The following is a 19,529-nucleotide window of genomic DNA, read 5'->3' as shown; positions in this document are numbered from 1 at the left end:
TGTCTATCCCCCCGCTAAGGAGCCTGCCTGAAATGCTTTAAACAAAAACCTTGGCAGGAGTCAGATCATCTTCTTCCACAGTCACTACGTTTCTGTCTCATTACAGCCAACCTCAGCAGTCATGCTTGCCTTGAGCCTGCACCACCAGCTGTGTTTGAACAAAGTGTTTTTTAATATTGAACAATGCTTAAATCTACCAGTACTTGTGCTATTGTAAAAGAACAAACCCTTTGAGATGCTCCTGCACACAACTTAAGACATTTCATTCTACTTTCAGGCACACAGGTAAACTTGGTGAAGACTCCACTAACAGCTTTTCTCTTCTTCCTCTGTAAAATGCCTCGTCATCTTTCTCTTGCCCATTGCTGTTCCTGTGTGTTCCATATTTTCTCTGCCCTGTCATGGTCCCTCACATATTCATTTGATCTGAGCATTCCTCCCTCTTCAAATCTTACCTCTTAGATACGTTCATATCTTGGCCTTGACCTATCCTGACAGATTTTTTCTTCCAATAACTATTAAATCACTGTGTACCTGTACAATTATGTATTTATTCCTGCTGAAAATGTAAACCGCTTACTACGTATCCAAAGAAGATGTTTTTTCCTGGATTATCTAAGCTTACTCATCAAATGAATCCTCATTGATGGGTCCTCAGTGAACTAATCAATGCAGTTTTTGACCTTTATCAAAGGATTCTTAAAAGATTCAAAAGAAGTTCTTCAATGTAGATAAGCAAAATTGGGACTCAGGAGCTGATCCAGGAAGTGTGTCTGTTGGCTGTAACAGACATGTATTGAACCCCCCATAGGATCAAAGGCTAAAGGCACAAAAGATAAAACTGATGGACAGTCACAACACATAACACACACATTCTTCACTTGTTCACTTATGTCTCTGGGGACAAAAACAAGCATTTTGCCTATTTTTATGACTTCCATATGCCAAAAATAAATAACTTGAGGTGACACATAATGGCATTTGCCCAGTGGCACAAATGGTGGGTATTTAACCGAGGTAGACAGACCGAGAGGCCTATCGAAACAAACAGAGATCACTATTGAATTTGCATGATGGTGTTAGTTACCTCAGCTGCCTGGAAGCACAGTGACCTTAAAACCCTCTCTCTCTCCCTCGTTCTCTCTCTCTCCCCCGGACCGGGCAGTGTTACATAACCCCATTACAGCTCTAGCCAGCCCAGCCAGCGGACAGATAGGACAGATCATTGACGTTTGCACCCATACCCCTCCACCCGCAGGCGCAAAAACATGACATGCATGCCAACACACTCACACTCACACTCACACTCACTCTCACACACACACAAACTCAAACAGACACACACACTCACACACACAGACCTACAGACAAGACATTCAGATACATTCATCCACACACAACACACACAGGGAGAGAGATAGTGTGTGTGTGTGAGAGAGAGAGAGATAGAGAGAGAGAGAGAGAGAGAGAGATTGATATCAGTCTATAAGGCTAAACAGAGGTGAGGTTTTAGGGCTTAAAGTGCTGAACCGCATGCTGAGGTGGCGATGTTGGCCTGGCGGCCTGGCACAGAGCAGACTGCCTGACAGCACATGACTGCACCAGCGTGTTTACTGTCATCTCCTGCTTAAGATAACCTTGCAAGATTGCGATGACCTCGGAACCGCCAAATGGAACATCCGCATGTTAAGCAGTCCTTCTGACCCACACAAATCAGTGACCCAGATTACTCGTATTAACCCATGACACAGTGTTTCACTTGTTGATGTCATTAAAACATTTCGACGGCCATGAAATACTGACAGGACAACAGGATATGCTGGCAAGTTGTTAATGGATTGGCCTAATGAAGATCTCCCCCTAGTGGCGTCTGTTTCAACTGCAAGATACTTCGCCAGCCCATTGAGCAACCAAAGGTTTTACAGTAACAGTGCTTTTGGGGGTGGGGGTTTTAATACCAGTAGTTTTTTCTAAATTACTTCTGTTAACTCTGACATCATGCTTACAAAACAATTAACACACAGGCCTAAACAGAAGCACTTAAGCAAAAAGCTTTTACATGACAAAACTTTTTTTATTGCTTACTAATTGTTCTTTATTTTTAAATGATTTTACCTTGTGTGTTTTATGTTTTCCTTTTATTATGTTCTTTACCTTTATTGCCCTTCTATGCTTTTATTTGTTATTATTGTTTGGTTTTGTTTATGTAAAGCACATTGAATGACCTCTGTGTATGAAATGCGCTATATAAATAAACTTGACTTGACTTGACTTTTAAAACATAGAACAAATCCAAAGTATGTGCTTTCAATCAATCATTACACAACGGAGAACAAAATACAATATGAGGAGATTCCGCCTTAATTTTTGCTCTTTGTGCCATTTCTTGATACATTACATAGTTATTTTACAGGTATGTCTACAGACAAGCATACCACAGCATAAAGTGTATTCATTCCTCCAGAGATGTAACTGTCAGACATGTAAAACCTGCAGAAAGCACCTAGAAAAGACAAATTCATACACTGAACTTCAACTTGTCAGTTTTTATTGAAATACTGCCTCCTTCACCAAATTGCGAATACTGTAAGTTCTCTACATGTGCCTCTGGCCTCTTGATCCATGCTTGCAAATAGCAACAAATAACAGAGGTGGTATCCAGCGGATGATTGAATGATTGATAATGAAGAATTGTGCAAGGGAGTGTCACACACGTTCATAATTTTGAAAGTAATATATTTTAGCTGTGGGTAGTTTTCCATTTGTTCAGCCCAGTTAATCCAATAGGGTTTGGAATCTATGAGAGCTATGTTAAATGTTTGGAAAAAGTGTGAAAAAAACATGTGAAACCGATGAAAAAGCATTAAAACATTTGTAAGTGACTGCTGTGCTAAGAAGGTGAGCAAGATCAAGTGGATCCCAGTATCATTATGTGCATCTTAGCAATCGAGAAAAACTGTCTGAATAGCATATTAGAAAAAAGGTCTGAATAGCTTATTAGAAAAACCACAGACTTGATATACAATAACATTTATTCACATTAATGCAACCACATTCATGATAATGTAACATCAATGGTCTATGAAAACTAAAGAAACACTCAATTCTGGAATGCAAAAGTCATAGTACTCAACACATACATCCATAACATGTTCCACATAACATTTGGTCTTAAGTATCTCATACTCCTCTGTGTACACACAACTCCTCTGAGTACTTCTTTCCTTTACAATGAAATTCAGATAAATAACAGGGGCTTGTGTAACACCTAATAAATATTCCTCTTTCCAACGGCAACCCGAGCCATGTTGGGACCTGGAGGTTGAATATGCACACTGCTGAATGTTCTGTTCTGTGCATTTACGTCACACTCTAAATCCTCTGACCTTTCACATGTATTACAAGAAGTGGACATTCTTTACTGACCTTTCCCATTCCCTACTGACAATAGCCTTGCCTCACAACTAGCTGTGCACACCACAAGGGACACAAACTTGACCTCTGACCTATAATACATGGCCTTCCTAACAACATCAGTCAGGTGAGGGTTCACACCGGGAAACAAGAGCAGTCAGCAGCAAACTGGAGGTGTTCCTCCACCAATCAGCCTTCAAACATCAGACAGTTTAAGCCAAAAAGCATCTCATCTTTCATGGTACTACGTAAAAGTAGCAATATCCATACACTTCTTTCTGAATGTTGTCCCCCCCCCCCCTGTGCTGCATTAATATTACATGTTGTATAACAACTCATAAAACATGTAGTTTATCAACAGTTGAGAGCAATGTTTCTAGATATGCCTTATTCCAACATCTTCAACTGCAAGTGTCACTAGTGTGTGAGATGAAATGTCTGATTGTCAGGATGCCACAAGTCCAGTGTTTCAAACCATTTGAAACATTTTCAGAATTCTTGTAGAAAATAATTATGAATTGCTTGCAAACTGAGACATTGAACCATGGATGCCAAATAAGGCAAGTGCTGCTCAGTGCTCACTGATCAACCCTGTGGCTTTCTCAACTGACAGATACCTGTGTATGATGCTTGCTCTGGTGTGTGTGTGTGTGTGTGTGTGTGTGTGTGTCTGTGTGTGTGTGTGTGTGTCTGTGTGTGTGTGTGTGTGTGTGTGTGTGTGTGTGTGTGTGTGTGCGTAAGTGTGTGTGTTTTCTTTGATACAGAAACATGTCTGCCCATGTGCCCTTGCTAGCCCTGTGTGTAGCGGATGATCTCGGTGAGGTCGTAGCCCGTGACAGCGAAGGCGTAGCCGTCCCCATCACAGAACTTAGCCCCACAGATCTGGGTGTCGGTCACACACTCGTTGTACAAGTGCTCGATCTGTGGGAGGGAAGCAGGGACAGAATAAGACTGGCTGACCGACTGCACCCTTCACTGGAGAAACACAGTGTTGTAGTGTGAAGAGTACAAACAGTTGTGGTTACCAGTGTTGGGAGTAATGCGTTACAAAAGTAATGTAATTACTGTAATGTATTGCTGTTTGCGGTAACGCGGTAATGTAAGGCATTACAAAAAAAAATTGGGTAATATTTACTCGGTACAAACTTCAGTAACGTGCGTTACAATGCATTTTAACCCAAAATTAAGCGCTTGTTTTGTTTTGATACATATTCGCAAACACCACCGCGAGAACAACAGACGAGAAAAAATCCGCGCAAAATAGTAGAACGTATCTCCTGATACTGGTTGAAGATGACTGTGGCTGCAGCAGACTCAAAGTCGGACTCTATTTGCGGGATGGACATAAGCCTACGCTCATTATTTTCAGCTTGTCAGAGACAAGGATATGAAGAACATAATAGTTAGTGCACTTTGTGTGCGAAACCAAAAGATCTCACTATGCCTCGCGAAATAGCACAAGTCATTTAATGAAACATCTAAAGTGGTGCCACGCTAATCTTTTTTATTCTTGATAAAACACAAACTATGTTCTTCTAGTGCATGACAGCTTTGAGCTGTGAACTTGAATTAAAGAGAATAAAGGGATAGAAATGCAGAAAAAGATTGTGTAGCCTGGCAGTGCCACCGCTCCCACCACGCGCATCACGCACTTTGCGTAGGGCACCAAAGGACAGAGGGGGCACCCAAATGTAACCAATGAATAGTAGCTTTACTGCAAACTGCGTTTCACTCTTCATCAATAACGTTTACAATGTCAGAATGCACTAACACCATGGTACATGGAAGTTTGATACTTTTTGGGTTCTCTCAATCTCCACCACGTAGTACTAGTAGAATGGAATTGGTGGGTCTTCAATAATTCGTTTCCCAAGCATTTAGGCTACATGAAGCACATGATATGCCAAGTCGACAAAAAATCTATTCAGATAGCTAGGTGGATACCAGGCTCATAATTCACTTTTATTTGCAAAACGAAATGTGAAGCAATGAAGGCTGCTTAAAACAACTTAACATTGTGCATATTATTGTTAATATTGTGCTATCAATGTAACTCAACAAACAAGGCTTGTAAACAAGAGCTGGCAAAAGGGCATTATGAGAACGTAAAGATCAATGCTCTTAAAGTGACCGTGTACCATTTATAAGAAAACAGCATTTCTTCAGAAATTAATGTTAAAAAACACACAGTAATGGTCTGTATAATAGGACTTTTATTTTACTTTAGGTGTTTGAGTTACCATTTAAATGTCACTCACTCAAAGCCACTCACTTAGGGCACCGAAATGGCCAGTAGGCCACCATCTTGACATGTCTTTATTAAGCTTTGATTTACAATAGGCTCTCTATTGAGCAGGCCTAGGCCTTAAAGTTACAGTATGTATATCACAATTTACCAGACTTTGACCTTTTGTCGGTTTTTAACAAAATTCTGACTATGATTGTTCCTTGTTTTGCATCATGAGCACTGCGCCTATTGCATTCTTACTGTATGTTGTTAGCCTTAAGCCTAGCTCAGTCATTATGCTATACCACATCTCCCTCCATTGGAAGAGCAATGAGCTGCATTAAGCGTAATAAACTGCATTTAGAATGGCAAATCCATATTTCTAGATATTTTGGTGAAAGTAACTTAAAAGTAATGCAATAGTAGTGTAATGCCTTACAATTCAGAGACAGTAATATTATAATGTAACAAATTACTTTGAAATGACAGTAATAAGTAATGCATAGTACATTACGATTTTGAAGTAACTTGCCCAACACTGGTGGTTACATATATATATATATTGAAACATTTGGGGGCAATACACTGAAAATAATGGCAATATGTATATTGCTGTGTCAAGCCCATGCTAAGATAAAATATCTCTGGCAGAACTGTGATTCAGCTCTTTGGTGTCTCTGGAAAGCATAGTTCCGACTATCAATCACAAACATGGGAGCAAAGACGGGTGGTGGGTGGCTGCTTAAGACCAGTTGTTAGAAACGTTTATTTGCTGCAGCAAGTTTGATTCCCACAGGGTGGTGTCAATCATGTGTCTGAGCCAATCAGTGTAGTGTTTTAGTTACTCTGCTCATAGGTCATGAGCCATCATGGGTGTTAGAAAGTCAGGTGACTGAGAACTGCATTATAATGTATGAAGATGTAAGAACTCAATGTCATACCTCCTGAGCTAAAGTAGCTGGCATAACATTGGTCATTTAAATGAATGGGAGAGGTAATCCCATTCCCTATCGTCAGTACAATTATAAAATACCGGATAGTCACAGACAGTATTTCCCAATTCACAGTAAAAAAGAAAACTGACCCAAATTAAACCTCTCCTAACACTGCCAGAAGACAAAAAACACATACATCAAAACCCATCTGCTACACAGCTACAGCATAAACTGGAATATGATAAAAGGTGCTGGACTTGGCTCACCTCTACATTGTTGGTCTCCGGAGTCATGGTCAGGTGCCAAACTCTCACGAGAGAGTCCTCAGCTGCAGACAGTAGCTTTGAACACACACAGAGGAGCAAAAAGTCAGATTAAAAACAGCTCTGAAAGAACAGCAAGAGAATGTTCACATCAGATGGCTTCACCTCATCCCTGTAAATGTCCATAATCAAGCGGCTTAATCACATATGGGCAAATATGTGGTCTAAATAACAAACAGGAACAAAAGAACAAAATAACAGACAGCAATTTGTGATCAAAAACAAACAAATACAGTGTAAAAGAGGAAAACATATCAGATAGACAATCTTAGATAAGCAGTAGCTGAATAAATAAAAAAACAGAAATTAAAGGTGCTCTAAGCGATGCTGGGTAACGTCACTTCTGTTTGACTTTCAAACAAAACAGAGAGCTAGCTCGCTACTTCCTCCCCCTCCCTCCCGTGCTGCACCCGTGCAATTGAAACTCTCCTAAACGCGCATCTGTGTGAACACACAGATAAACCGAAACTGCAACTTGGTTCGGTCAAACGGTCTCCCTCACCAGTCCGGTGAAAGGGGCGATGTCCAGTGAGTAGATCCAGCGAGCGTGTGCGTTGATCTCTGCGTGGAGGATCCCTGTGACGGCCTCGTAGAGACGGATCTGTCCCGTGCCGTACCCCGCCACCACCGTGCCTTTCCACAGCTTCACAGAGGAGCAGCTCATACTGCAGAAGACATGCGGGATTTCTCTCACCAATCAATAATGACAGACATTATAAAGGCAGGATTATGAGAGATTATATGACGTGTTATATGACAGAGCAGAAACAGCAAAAATACATTTTTGTTGATGCTAACAACAAAAGGGTTTCTCACTTACTCAAAACCTGGAATCTTGTTGAGCAGCTGGAAATCCTCTCCTGACTTCCACACACAGAGAAGCCCTGAATCATCAGCGCTAACCAAATCAGCTATGCACTCCTGTGATTGACGACAGATAAGAGGTTAGGGCCACGAGAGGGCCAGGGCCAGGGACACTGACACTTTTCAACCGTTGTAACATGATATACTAACACAAGGCTAACAACAGGCTAATGAAATGCAACGCACCAGGCTGCCGGAGCATTCAGATGCCATGTCTGTGATGGACTCCTTGTGCTCTTCAAGAACTTCAGACAGGGTGATGTTGCTGCCTTTGCTGGGAACATCAAACACCAATACAGACCCAGACGAAATGCCTGTGATGTGGCAAGAAAAGCAAAAAACAGTGGTGGTGAATATGAATATCATTGTTTATTGTGCTTCTTCCTTTTTTTTTTTTTTTTTTAAGAGACCATTAATTTCCAAGGGTGTCTTGCTGGTAAGGTAACTCACCGACACATATGTACTTTTCCCTGACTGCCGCAATGCCCCGCGCAAACACTGCCTGGGCTACGACAGAAACAAAAGCCATTAATACTTCTCAGATCAGCGCACACAAAGAGCACACGCAAGGAAATGTCAACATAGCTGTCCACAGAACTGTACAGGTGCAGGGGTTGTGTGTAGCTACCTGTGGGTGTTTCAGGAGAGTCCAGCGCGTGCCAATACACCATTATTGACCCGTCTGACTCATACATCTAGGTGGTTTAAAAGAATGAAGGGTTCAGTCAATCAACTCAGAGGACAGATGGTGCTCAGTCATAAAACATAACCAACCCAACACATCTCACCTGTATCCCTCGTTGGGAGGTGAGCACAAGGAGTTCACGGGAGGGAAGCACACACCATGCAGCCTGATGGAAACAAATACATGATACACTTACAAGTCACAGTGATATTACTATCATCATCAAAACAAGTGGACAATCCTGTCCCTGCTCCACACATAGCTATCAGGTTGGAACATCTTGCCTGCATGATGAGGGAGGAACTGGTGGCGACGGAGCCCTCTTTGGACTGTAGCTGACGGTGCGAGTAGTTAAGGCCGTCCCAGGAGGCGCTGACCATATTCACCACGTTGGCGTGCACCACAGCGAAGTAGGTGAGAGAGCGGGGTGCGATGCGCAGCACGCTCAGGTTGTTGTACAGCGCAGAGGCGCTGCTCTTGATCTGAATGCTCTTTTCTTTGTGATACATACTGATGCTCTCTGTCGTTAATTTCAGTGCGAAGAAGAGTAACCCATTTTGAATTCAGCCACGTCGAAATCTGTAATTGTAAAATAGAAAGACCATTCCAGTTTGTTAGAGATCTAGTCAAAGGTGTTTACAGACCAGCAAGACAAATCGGATTTAATTGCCTGTGATGTTAACGAACTCTGGGTAAGGGACTGGCCTTAGTTTTAGGGCTATTTACAGGTTGGCCACAAACGTTAATCTATTCAAGCTAGTTAGCCTACAGCCTTAATACTTATCGGCTAACATTACCGAGTTAGCTTTCATGACTGGGTTGTTATAACGTTAACTTATCATTACCGACCTGAACATCATCATCTTGCCACAGAACCCAGAATAGTTCGGGGAAAAAACACACTTTGTTTTTTTGTGCACTTCATGTGAACGTTACCTTTAACTATGTTATCATTCAAGCAACAGGCTGCCCTACTAAATTAACATTGGTCGTCTTGCTTGCTTGCTTGACCCATGTAGCAATAGCATAGCTAACGTAACTAGGAGTGTCTACAAAATCAAACTTATATCTTAGCTTGCTTCCTATCTAGATGTGAAAATAGGTTAGTCACACCGATAAAATAGCTGATAAACGTACCTGAGTTCGTTCGAGTAGACCAATATTTGTCAACTAGCGTCCTTCGCAGCCATAGTTACCAATCCTCTGGCTCTGGGAGAAAGGAGGCTGGGGCTGCAGTCAGTCAGTGGTGGGAGCGGAGCAGAGGGATGTGACGTCTGTTCTGTTTACTGAACCCCGCTGGCGTTCTGGTGCTTAGCAACCAGTGCCTAGGAACCATGGAATTCCTCGTCTTTGCAGGAGGAAAGAAGTGTCGGGCTAGTGTGTTAGCCATGAGATCTAAATGTGTGAGAAGGCTTGTAGTGTAAATCTATCAGCGGTTGCGCAACCCATCAACATCAGATTCCGCATTTAATATAAGGTAAAGTACACTAGCTGCTTACAGTTGTCATCAACACGGAGTAGGCCCTACCTTGGGGTTGTTTCGAAAGTAAAATAGTAGCCTATCTTAATAGCCTAGATGCTAGCTGCTACTGATACTGTGATAACAGTAGTTTTTCTAACTTTGGACCATAGACTATATATACAGTCTATGCTTTGGACAGTCTGCAGTGGTCCCCAACCACCGGGCCGCAGGACATTCCTAACCGGGCCGTAGACTACGACATGAGTTTCAAAAAAATGCATGCAAACTAAACTAAATTTAATTCGCAATAATGTCACGTTTTTACATGGCATAGGCCTATATGCAGTTGTTTGATTGCACGCATGTTTGCATTTTGCAAGGTCTATTTTCTTACGTCTGTCTGTCCCGCCTTCAACACTTTTACATATTGCCTTCAGCGCTGCGCAGCCTCAGGTCAGCTCACTTCACTCAGGCGCGCCTGCAGGTGTACGTCCGTACGCACTGTGCGTACCATCAGGCTCAACAGCGAGAGAAAATTTCCCTTGTGTGTGTGTGTATTCACACCAAATTGGCCTACCATACCTTCCCAACTATGCACAGTATCCCATTAGCTGCATGCCATCAGGCTATTTACCATTTTCTATTACGTAAAGTTAGTGAACACGTTATCAAAATTAACGTGCACACATTTTGTTTGAGCAGGAGAGAGAATACGCACGCAGGCACGCAATAGGCTACTTGTTTTCTTTTACTCGGCTATCTATATATGGTTATCAGCACACAATGTTGAGCTAATTCAATAACTTAATACTCATCATGGATATCACAAGTTTTAAACAACGAAAACAGAAAGGATGGAGGCAGCAAAGCTAGGAGTTATTCCAGATGGACAAGGTAGGCAATCGGTGTGCTTGTCAGAACGTTAGACTGCACTAAAGCCAGACGTCACGTTACGCTAGAACAAAACTAAAGGTAACTTTAGCCTGTATAGGGCTGTATCAAGTTGTCCAAATAAATAGGTCATTGTAGACGTTGTCGTTGTATTATAGCATGTGGATGTTGTTATGCTATGTAGGCTACTTTTTTTGCTGACTGACCAATGCACGGACCAATATTGTTCACGAGTGATTTTTTTTTTCCGGGGGGGGGGGTGATGGGTGTGCGTACCATAGCATTAATTCCTGCAGGCGCCCCTGACTTCACTTGATCAGTTCTTGGCGAACAAAAACAGCAACAAAAAACAAGCATCTTTAGCAGGTCACTGGCCAGACCGTGGTAAAGTTGGTTTTATATTGGACGTTGGATATTCGACACATTCGAAAAATCTATTTAGCACTGACTACGAGGGTCGAGTTTGTCTCAAACCAACTTTAATGTGTTTAAACAAGGCCTGCCTATATTACACAAAGCTTCTTTTGTCCAAAAACCCATGTTTTGATTTTATGAATTTTTTAGGCTGATAAAAGATTTCAATCTATTATGCGGCTTCACCTTTTGACTTACCCATACTAAAACACATCTCCTGAACTCGGCTTACTGCCCTTTCTAGTACACAAAGCTTCTTTTTCCCTAAAACCTACTCTTTGATTTTATACAATTTTTAATGTTAAATGTTTCAAATCTATTATGCGGCTTGCCCTTTTGACCTACCCATGTCAAAACACATCTGGTGAACTCGGATTACTGCTCTATATAGTACACAAAGCTTCTTTTTCCCAAAAATCCATTCTTTGATTTTATAAATATTTTTTAATGTAAAAAAAATGCTTTAAATGCTTTAAATCTATTATGCGGCTTGACCTTTTGACCTAACCATGTCAAAACACATCTGTTGCACTCAGCTAACTGCCCTACATAATACACAAAGCTTCTTTTTTCCAAAAACTCACTCTTTGATTTTATATTAATTTTTTACTATTCAAAAATGCTATAAATCTATTATGCGAATTGACCTTTTGACCAACCCATGTCAAAACACATCTGCTGCACTCAGTTAACTGCCCTACATAGTACACAAAGCTTCTTTTTTTCAAAAACTTACTCTTTGATTTTATATACATTTTTTACTATTCAAAAATGCTATAAATCTATTATGCGGCTTGACCTTTTGACCTACCCATGTCAAAACACATCTGTTGCACTCAGCTAACTGGCCTTCATAGTACACAAAGCTTATTTTTTCCAAAAACTCACTCTTTGATTTTATATTAATTTTTTACTTTATAAAAATGCTATAAATCTATTATGCGAATCGACCTTTTGATCTACCCATGTCAAAACACATCTGCTGCACTCAGCTAACTGCCCTACATAATACACAAAGCTTATTTTGTCCAAAAACTTACTTTTTGATTTTATATAAATTTTTTATTATTCAAAAATGCTATAAATCTATTATGCGGCTTGACCATTTGACCTACCCATGTCAAAACACATCTGCTGCACTCGGCTAACTGCCCTACATAGTACACAAAGCTTCTTTTTTCCAAAAATACACTCTTTGATTTTATATTATTTTTTTACTATTCAAAAATGCTATAAATCTATTATGTGCCTTCACCTTCTGACCTACCCATGTCAAAACACATCTGTTGCACTCGGCTAACTGCCCTACATAGTACACAAAGCTTCTTTTTTTCAAAAACGCACTCTTTGATTTTATATTATTTTTTTACTATTCAAAAATGCTATAAATCTATTATGTGCCTTCACCTTTTGACCTACCCATGTCAAAACACATCTGTTGCACTCAGCTAACTGCCCTACATAATACACAAAGCTTATTTTGTCCAAAAACGTACTCTTTGATTTTATATAAATTTTTTATTATTCAAAAGTGCTATAAATCTATTATGCGGCTTGACCTTTTGACCTACCCATGTCTAAACACATCTGCTGCACTCGGCTAACTGCCCTACATAGTACACAAAGCTTCTTTTTTCCAAAAATGCACTCTTTGATTTTATATTATTTTTTTACTATTCAAAAATGCTATAAATCTATTATGTGCCTTCACCTTTTGACCTACCCATGTCAAAACACATCTGTTGCACTCGGCTAACTGCCCTACATAGTACACAAAGCTTCTTTTTTCCAAAAATGCACTCTTTGATTTTATATTATTTTTTTACTATTCAAAAATGCTATAAATCTATTATGTGCCTTCACCTTTTGACCTACCCATGTCAAAACACATCTGTTGCACTCGGCTAACTGCCCTACATAGTACACAAAGCTTCTTTTTTCCAAAAACTTACTCTTTGATTTTATATACATTTTTTACTATTCAAAAATGCTATAAATCTATTATGCGGCTTGACCTTTTGACCTACCCATGTCAAAACACATCTGTTGCACTCAGCTAACTGGCCTTCATAGTACACAAAGCTTATTTTTTCCAAAAACTCACTCTTTGATTTTATATTAATTTTTTACTTTATAAAAATGCTATAAATCTATTATGCAAATCGACCTTTTGATCTACCCATGTCAAAACACATCTGCTGCACTCAGCTAACTGCCCTACATAATACACAAAGCTTATTTTGTCCAAAAACTTACTTTTTGATTTTATATAAATTTTTTATTATTCAAAAATGCTATAAATCTATTATGCGGCTTGACCATTTGACCTACCCATGTCAAAACACATCTGCTGCACTCGGCTAACTGCCCTACATAGTACACAAAGCTTCTTTTTTCCAAAAATGCACTCTTTGATTTTATATTATTTTTTTACTATTCAAAAATGCTATAAATCTATTATGTGCCTTCACCTTCTGACCTACCCATGTCAAAACACATCTGTTGCACTCGGCTAACTGCCCTACATAGTACACAAAGCTTCTTTTTTTCAAAAACGCACTCTTTGATTTTATATTATTTTTTTACTATTCAAAAATGCTATAAATCTATTATGTGCCTTCACCTTTTGACCTACCCATGTCAAAACACATCTGTTGCACTCGGCTAACTGCCCTACATAGTACACAAAGCTTCTTTTTTCCAAAAATGCACTCTTTGATTTTATATTATTTTTTTACTATTCAAAAATGCTATAAATCTATTATGTGCCTTCACCTTTTGACCTACCCATGTCAAAACACATCTGTTGCACTCGGCTAACTGCCCTACATAGTACACAAAGCTTCTTTTTTCCAAAAATGCACTCTTTGATTTTATATTATTTTTTTACTATTCAAAAATGCTATAAATCTATTATGTGCCTTCACCTTTTGACCTACCCATGTCAAAACACATCTGTTGCACTCGGCTAACTGCCCTACATAGTACACAAAGCTTCTTTTTTTCAAAAACGCACTCTTTGATTTTATATTATTTTTTTACTATTCAAAAATGCTATAAATCTATTATGTGCCTTCACCTTTTGACCTAGCCATGTCAAAACACATCTGCTGCACTCAGCTAACTGTCCTACATACAGTAGTACACAAAGCTTCTTTTTTCCAAAAACTCACTCTTTGATTTTATATTAATTTATTACTATTCAAAAATGCAAAAAAACAAGCTACCTCTTTGTAGGTAGACATACATCATTTATATTTAAGTTAACTATATTTTGTTTTCCATCCAAAGTTCCATTTGGCTGTGTAAATCAACTGGATTTCTTTAAATTTTCAATAAATGTATAATATAGATTTATAGCATTTTTTGATAATAAAACATCTATAAAATCAAAGAGTGGGCTTTGGAAAAAAATAAGCTTTGTGTACTATGAAGGGCAGTTAGCTGAGTGCAGCAGATGTGTTTTGACATGGGTAGGTCAAAAGGTCAGGTCGCATAATAGATTTATAGCATTTTTGAATAGTAAAAAATTAATATAAAATCAAAGAGTGCGTTTTTGAAAAAAAGAAGCTTTGTGTACTATGTAGGGCAGTTAACCGAGTGCAGCAGATGTGTTTTGATATGGGTAAGTCGAAAGGGGAAGGCACATAAAAGATGTATAGCATTTTTGAATAGTAAAAAAATTATATAAAATCAAAGAGTGCGTTTTTGAAAAAAAGAAGCTTTGTGTACTATGTAGGGCAGTTAACCGAGTGCAGCAGATGTGTTTTGACATGGGTAGGTCAAAAGGTCAAGCCACATAATAGATTTATAGCATTTTTGAATAATAAAAAATTAATATAAAATCAAAGAGTAAGTTTTTGGACAAAATAAGCTTTGTGTATTATGTAGGGCAGTTAGCCGAGTGCAACAGATGTGTTTTGACATGGGTAGGTCAAAAGGTGAAGGCACATAATAGATTTATAGCATTTTTGAATAATAAAAAAATAATATAAAATCAAAGAGTGCATTTTTGGAAAAAAGAAGCTTTGTGTACTATGTAGGGCAGTTAGCCGAGTGCAGCAGATGTGTTTTGACATGGGTAGGTCAAAAGGTCAAGCCACATAATAGATTTATAGCATTTTTGAATAATAAAACATTAATATAAAATCAAAGAGTAAGTTTTTGGACAAAATAAGCTTTGTGTATTATGTAGGGCAGTTAGCTGAGTGCAGCAGATGTGTTTTGACATGGGTAGGTCAAAAGGTCGATTCGCATAATAGATTTATAGCATTTTTATAAAGTAAAAAATTAATATAAAATCAAAGAGTGAGTTTTTGGAAAAAATAAGCTTTGTGTACTATGAAGGCCAGTTAGCTGAGTGCAACAGATGTGTTTTGACATGGGTAGGTCAAAAGGTCAAGCCGCATAATAGATTTATAGCATTTTTGAATAGTAAAAAATGTATATAAAATCAAAGAGTAAGTTTTTGAAAAAAATAAGCTTTGTGTACTATGTAGGGCAGTTAACTGAGTGCAGCAGATGTGTTTTGACATGGGTTGGTCAAAAGGTCAATTTGCATAATAGATTCATAGCATTTTTGAATAGTAAAAAATTAATATAAAATCAAAGAGTGAGTTTTTGGAAAAAAGAAGCTTTGTGTATTATGTAGGGCAGTTAGCTGAGTGCAACAGATGTGTTTTGACATGGTTAGGTCAAAAGGTCAAGCCGCATAATAGATTTAAAGCATTTAAAGCATTTTTTTTACATTAAAAAATATTTATAAAATCAAAGAATGGATTTTTGGAAAAAAGAAGCTTTGTGTACTATATAGAGCAGTAATCCGAGTTCACCAGATGTGTTTTGACATGGGTAGGTCAAAAGGGCAAGCCGCATAATAGATTTGAAACATTTAACATTAAAAATTGTATAAAATCAAAGAGTAGGTTTTAGGGAAAAAGAAGCTTTGTGTACTAGAAAGGGCAGTAAGCCGAGTTCAGGAGATGTGTTTTAGTATGGGTAAGTCAAAAGGTGAAGCCGCATAATAGATTGAAATCTTTTATCAGCCTAAAAAATTCATAAAATCAAAACATGGGTTTTTGGACAAAAGAAGCTTTGTGTAATATAGGCAGGCCTTGTTTAAACACATTAAAGTTGGTTTGAGACAAACTCGACCCTCATAGTCAGTGCTAAATAGATTTTTCGAATGTGTCGAATATCCAACGTCCAATATAAAACCAACTTTACCACGGTACTGGCCAGAGTGTTTGAGTTGCGAGAGCCGCTGAAGATATTTCGTACAGAAAAAAAGTCACCATTAGCTGCGCATTTTAGTGATGAGGACTAGGTGTCAAAACTCGCTTACCTGTGTGACATATTCGGGTTGCTTAATGACCTCAACCTGTCACTCCAGGAGAGAATGACGACTGTCTTTAAACTGGCAGATAAAGTCGCTGCATTTAAAGCCAAGCTTGATTTGTGGGGACGACGAGTGGACCAGATAAGTTCCAAACAGTATTGGGGGTTTTGGGAGAGACTGAGGCAGGGCCCTTTCTCTCGCAGCTCGTGCGCGATCACCTTGTTGCGCTTTCAAATGAGTTTGAGCGTTACTTCCCATCCTCCAAAGATCCACGGAAAAACCAATGAGTGGGTCAGCAAACCATTTGTCAATATCCCAGTCCTAACTTGTCAGCGCAGGAGGAAGAGCAGTTGATCGAAATTGCAAATGACGGTGGTGTTAAGAGTGTGTATAAGGAAACCTCTCTGGCGGGTTTTTGGATCAAAACCAAAGCAGAATATCCCGAGATAGCCGTAAAAGCGCTGAAAACGTTTCCCACCACGTATCTATGCGAGGCCGGGTTTTCGGCAATGACTGCAACTAAGACCAAATTACGCAATCGACTGGACATTTCAAACACACTGAGGGTGTCACTGTCTTCCATCACCCCCAGATGGAAGCTTCTTAATTGTTGTAGGGAAACAAGCAGGGCTCCCACTGATTATATTCGTAATGCACGTTTAGTTCCCATGTTTTGTTCACATATTTTGTTAAGCATGTTCACACTTATAGATGTAGCTTCAAGTTCAATATTCATAGTTCATATTGTTCAATTTTCACTTCTTCAAGTTCACGTTTTTCACAAGAGATCGTTACCTTCACTGTTCATACATAACTAAAGCTAGTTCTTTTCAAGTAATGCATGCACAACACATATGGAACATGGAACCCCCGAACCCCCCCCCCGCCGGTCTGTGAAAAAAAAATAGGAATCAAACCGGTCCATGGTACATAAAAGGTTGGGGACCCCTGGTCTAGAGTAGCGTACAGAAATACCAAGTTGCTTTAACTAATTCTTCTCGATGAAGCAATCAGATGCACATCACTCTAACATTTTTGGTCAAAATTGGTAGCTTAAAATTAACAAAAAAAAAACTGTTTTAAGAAAATCAGACTATAGGGATGTAAAGAAGTAGCCTAAGCTTATTATGATCGAAATGCATTTAAAAGTAGGCTACATTAGTTTAGTGGCTGCTTTTTTCTTCCCTCTAAATAGACAGGTGTGTCCCCCTCTTTCAGCAACAATGTCTCGAGCTGCATCCAAGAGTCGTGCTGACAAGGGGCGTGGTCCTGCCACCCCTGCACCTCCTCCAGCAGCCCACAGCCAGGACGTTGTGGACATCGTCCCAGGTCGCCTCACGCAGTCCTTCTGGATGACCATGATCGCACAGGAGGAGGGGGAGGAGGTTGTGAGAGATATCCTGGACGACTTCATGACTCATGTCATGGAAAAGTGCAAGGAAGTTTACCTGAAGCAACAGGTAGTTGTTTTAAAGTGAAGATTTTTTTTGCTCACATTGTTTTTTGTTTTAAAACTGTTAATCAACTGATGCAATCAATTGAAATGTGTGTTTATGTTTTTCCTTAATGTGGTGTTTAGCTGATTCCATTCACCGTGTCCCGTGCCAGGGACACATTGTTAGAGATACTGGAGTGGCGGTTTTTGGTTCAGGATGCGGGTGAGCAGTCGGACAGCACCTGGAGAGAGGACTCGGAGCCCCCGCCTTTGCTCACGGACTCATGGGCCCAGGGCTGTGTGTCTGTGACGCAGCGCAAACCTGCTCCTCCTCAACAGGTACGACTCCATACCCAGTGACTCCAAAATGGTCTATCCACAGTGTGCTGTGTTCACATGTCAATTATTTAAAGTAATTTAAAGTAATTAAACAGCACTGTTTGTCTCCTGATGTTTGCTTTGCAGCGACGGACACCAGTTCCAAGTCAGCAAGCTAGGAGGAGGAGCCAAAACTCTACGGCAGGTGAATCCCAACAAAAGCCATCAGGAGCAGGGAAGAAACAGAAAGATCCAAAAGCAAATGCCGAAGCTAAACCAGGACCTGCCTTGGCTTCCCAAACTCAGCCAGATAAAAAAGGTCTCCTGCCTCTTGCCATGACCTCTATCAACTCTCAAAGGAACAATCTGGGGCCTGGCAGCCTTTTCCCACCCATTACCAGTGTGCCACATCACATAGACCCATCAGCTGGAGTGGAGGTCAATGGACCACTTCGCTCCTACGTCAGCCCTTTGAAAGACAACCTTCCCCAACCACAAGTGGCAGAGTTTAGACCAAATAAGAGCAACTCACCACCCTCCTTGAAATTTCTGAATCAGCTGCTTGCTGGGACCACTTCATAAATTGTTGTCCCACTCAAACAGAAGAAGTTAAAAGTCAAGACATCAAAAGAGTTTGTGAGGTTTTGTAAAATGATAATAAAGAGGATAATATTTAACATTCATTGGGATGAGGTCCATCCCTTTCAATTACTATGCTATTGGTTGTTTTGGTCAATTGGTTGTGTAGCTGTCAAGTTCATGTGTTATAGTAATTAATTAATTACACTGGCTTAAATGATAATCAAATGCCTTCTGTCTTAACAGGACATATTATACCTGTCACTGTGTGAGTGTGGTTCTTAGGGTGCTCAAAAGAATATCAGGATGTTTTCCTTTAATGTGAATGTCAGACTAGCCTATTTGTTTCATTTTCAGTTGTGAACATGAAGCAACAGCATGTATGACTGTATGTTTGTTTTCCAACCTAAATAATATATAAAATTCTCAGTTGATTAATATCAGCTTGTAGTTTTGACTTCTTACTTTTCAAAACGTTAAAAAAGTTAGATTCTTGAAACAAACCTGCAAGCATCCTGAATTGTAATCTTCAATTGCGCACAACCCTGCTCTGGTGTGCATCCGCATGTGGATCTGTAGAATGCTGCTGGTGGATCCATAGCATGCATCTGGTGGACGTGTCCGGCTCGTCTGTGGAACATCTT

At 39.7% G+C, this 19,529-nt stretch overlaps 2 protein-coding genes across 4 annotated transcripts; one reads left to right on the top strand and one right to left on the bottom strand.

Annotated features, from left to right (window-relative positions):
- Positions 1-3,014: 3,014 nt before the first annotated feature.
- wdr54 (WD repeat domain 54) lies at positions 3,015-9,682 on the bottom strand. Of its 2 annotated transcripts, none has more exons than XM_076269595.1 (10): positions 9,586-9,682; positions 8,733-9,027; positions 8,552-8,614; positions 8,392-8,458; positions 8,214-8,270; positions 7,950-8,077; positions 7,720-7,820; positions 7,402-7,564; positions 6,843-6,917; positions 3,015-4,335 (listed from the first exon to the last, which is right to left on the bottom strand). In XM_076269595.1, exons 2-10 carry the CDS (start codon positions 8,955-8,957, stop codon positions 4,204-4,206), a joined length of 1,011 nt encoding a protein of 336 aa, XP_076125710.1. In that variant the 5' UTR covers positions 8,958-9,027; positions 9,586-9,682; the 3' UTR covers positions 3,015-4,203. The 2 variants fall into 2 exon arrangements, with proteins under 2 accessions (XP_076125710.1, XP_076125711.1); XM_076269596.1 differs by having other exon boundaries at positions 4,207-4,335; positions 6,843-6,904.
- A 79-nt stretch (positions 9,683-9,761) lies between these two features.
- On the top strand, positions 9,762-19,255 carry c20h2orf81 (chromosome 20 C2orf81 homolog). Of its 2 annotated transcripts, none has more exons than XM_076270568.1 (4): positions 9,762-9,925; positions 17,772-18,013; positions 18,133-18,327; positions 18,454-19,255. In XM_076270568.1, exons 2-4 carry the CDS (start codon positions 17,777-17,779, stop codon positions 18,886-18,888), a joined length of 867 nt encoding a protein of 288 aa, XP_076126683.1. In that variant the 5' UTR covers positions 9,762-9,925; positions 17,772-17,776; the 3' UTR covers positions 18,889-19,255. The 2 variants fall into 2 exon arrangements, with proteins under 2 accessions (XP_076126683.1, XP_076126682.1); XM_076270567.1 differs by having other exon boundaries at positions 17,749-18,013.
- Positions 19,256-19,529: the final 274 nt, after the last annotated feature.

The sequence above is a fragment of the Alosa pseudoharengus genome, unplaced genomic scaffold (assembly GCF_046254945.1).
Source record: "Alosa pseudoharengus isolate Yale_2024_CS ecotype anadromous, Long Island Sound unplaced genomic scaffold, YU_APseudo_1.1 YU_APseudo_1.1_scf_6, whole genome shotgun sequence".
Lineage (NCBI taxonomy): Eukaryota > Metazoa > Chordata > Actinopteri > Clupeiformes > Clupeidae > Alosa > Alosa pseudoharengus.
This window is presented reverse-complemented; position numbering and strand designations above follow the sequence as displayed.

Bases quoted from the DNA above. Each gene is read 5' to 3' on its own strand.
- c20h2orf81 (XM_076270568.1), top strand. From the start codon at position 17,777: ATGTCTCGAGCTGCATCCAAGAGTCGTGCTGACAAGGGGCGTGGTCCT. The intron at 18,014-18,132 runs GTAGTTGTTTTA...TGTGGTGTTTAG, and splicing joins AAGTTTACCTGAAGCAACAG to CTGATTCCATTCACCGTGTC. The intron at 18,328-18,453 runs GTACGACTCCAT...TTTGCTTTGCAG, and splicing joins AACCTGCTCCTCCTCAACAG to CGACGGACACCAGTTCCAAG.
- wdr54 (XM_076269595.1), bottom strand. From the start codon at position 8,957: ATGTATCACAAAGAAAAGAGCATTCAGATCAAGAGCAGCGCCTCTGCG. The intron at 8,078-8,213 runs GTGAGTTACCTT...GCCACATCACAG, and splicing joins GGAAAAGTACATATGTGTCG to GCATTTCGTCTGGGTCTGTA. The intron at 7,565-7,719 runs GTAAGTGAGAAA...TGTCTTCTGCAG, and splicing joins AACAAGATTCCAGGTTTTGA to TATGAGCTGCTCCTCTGTGA.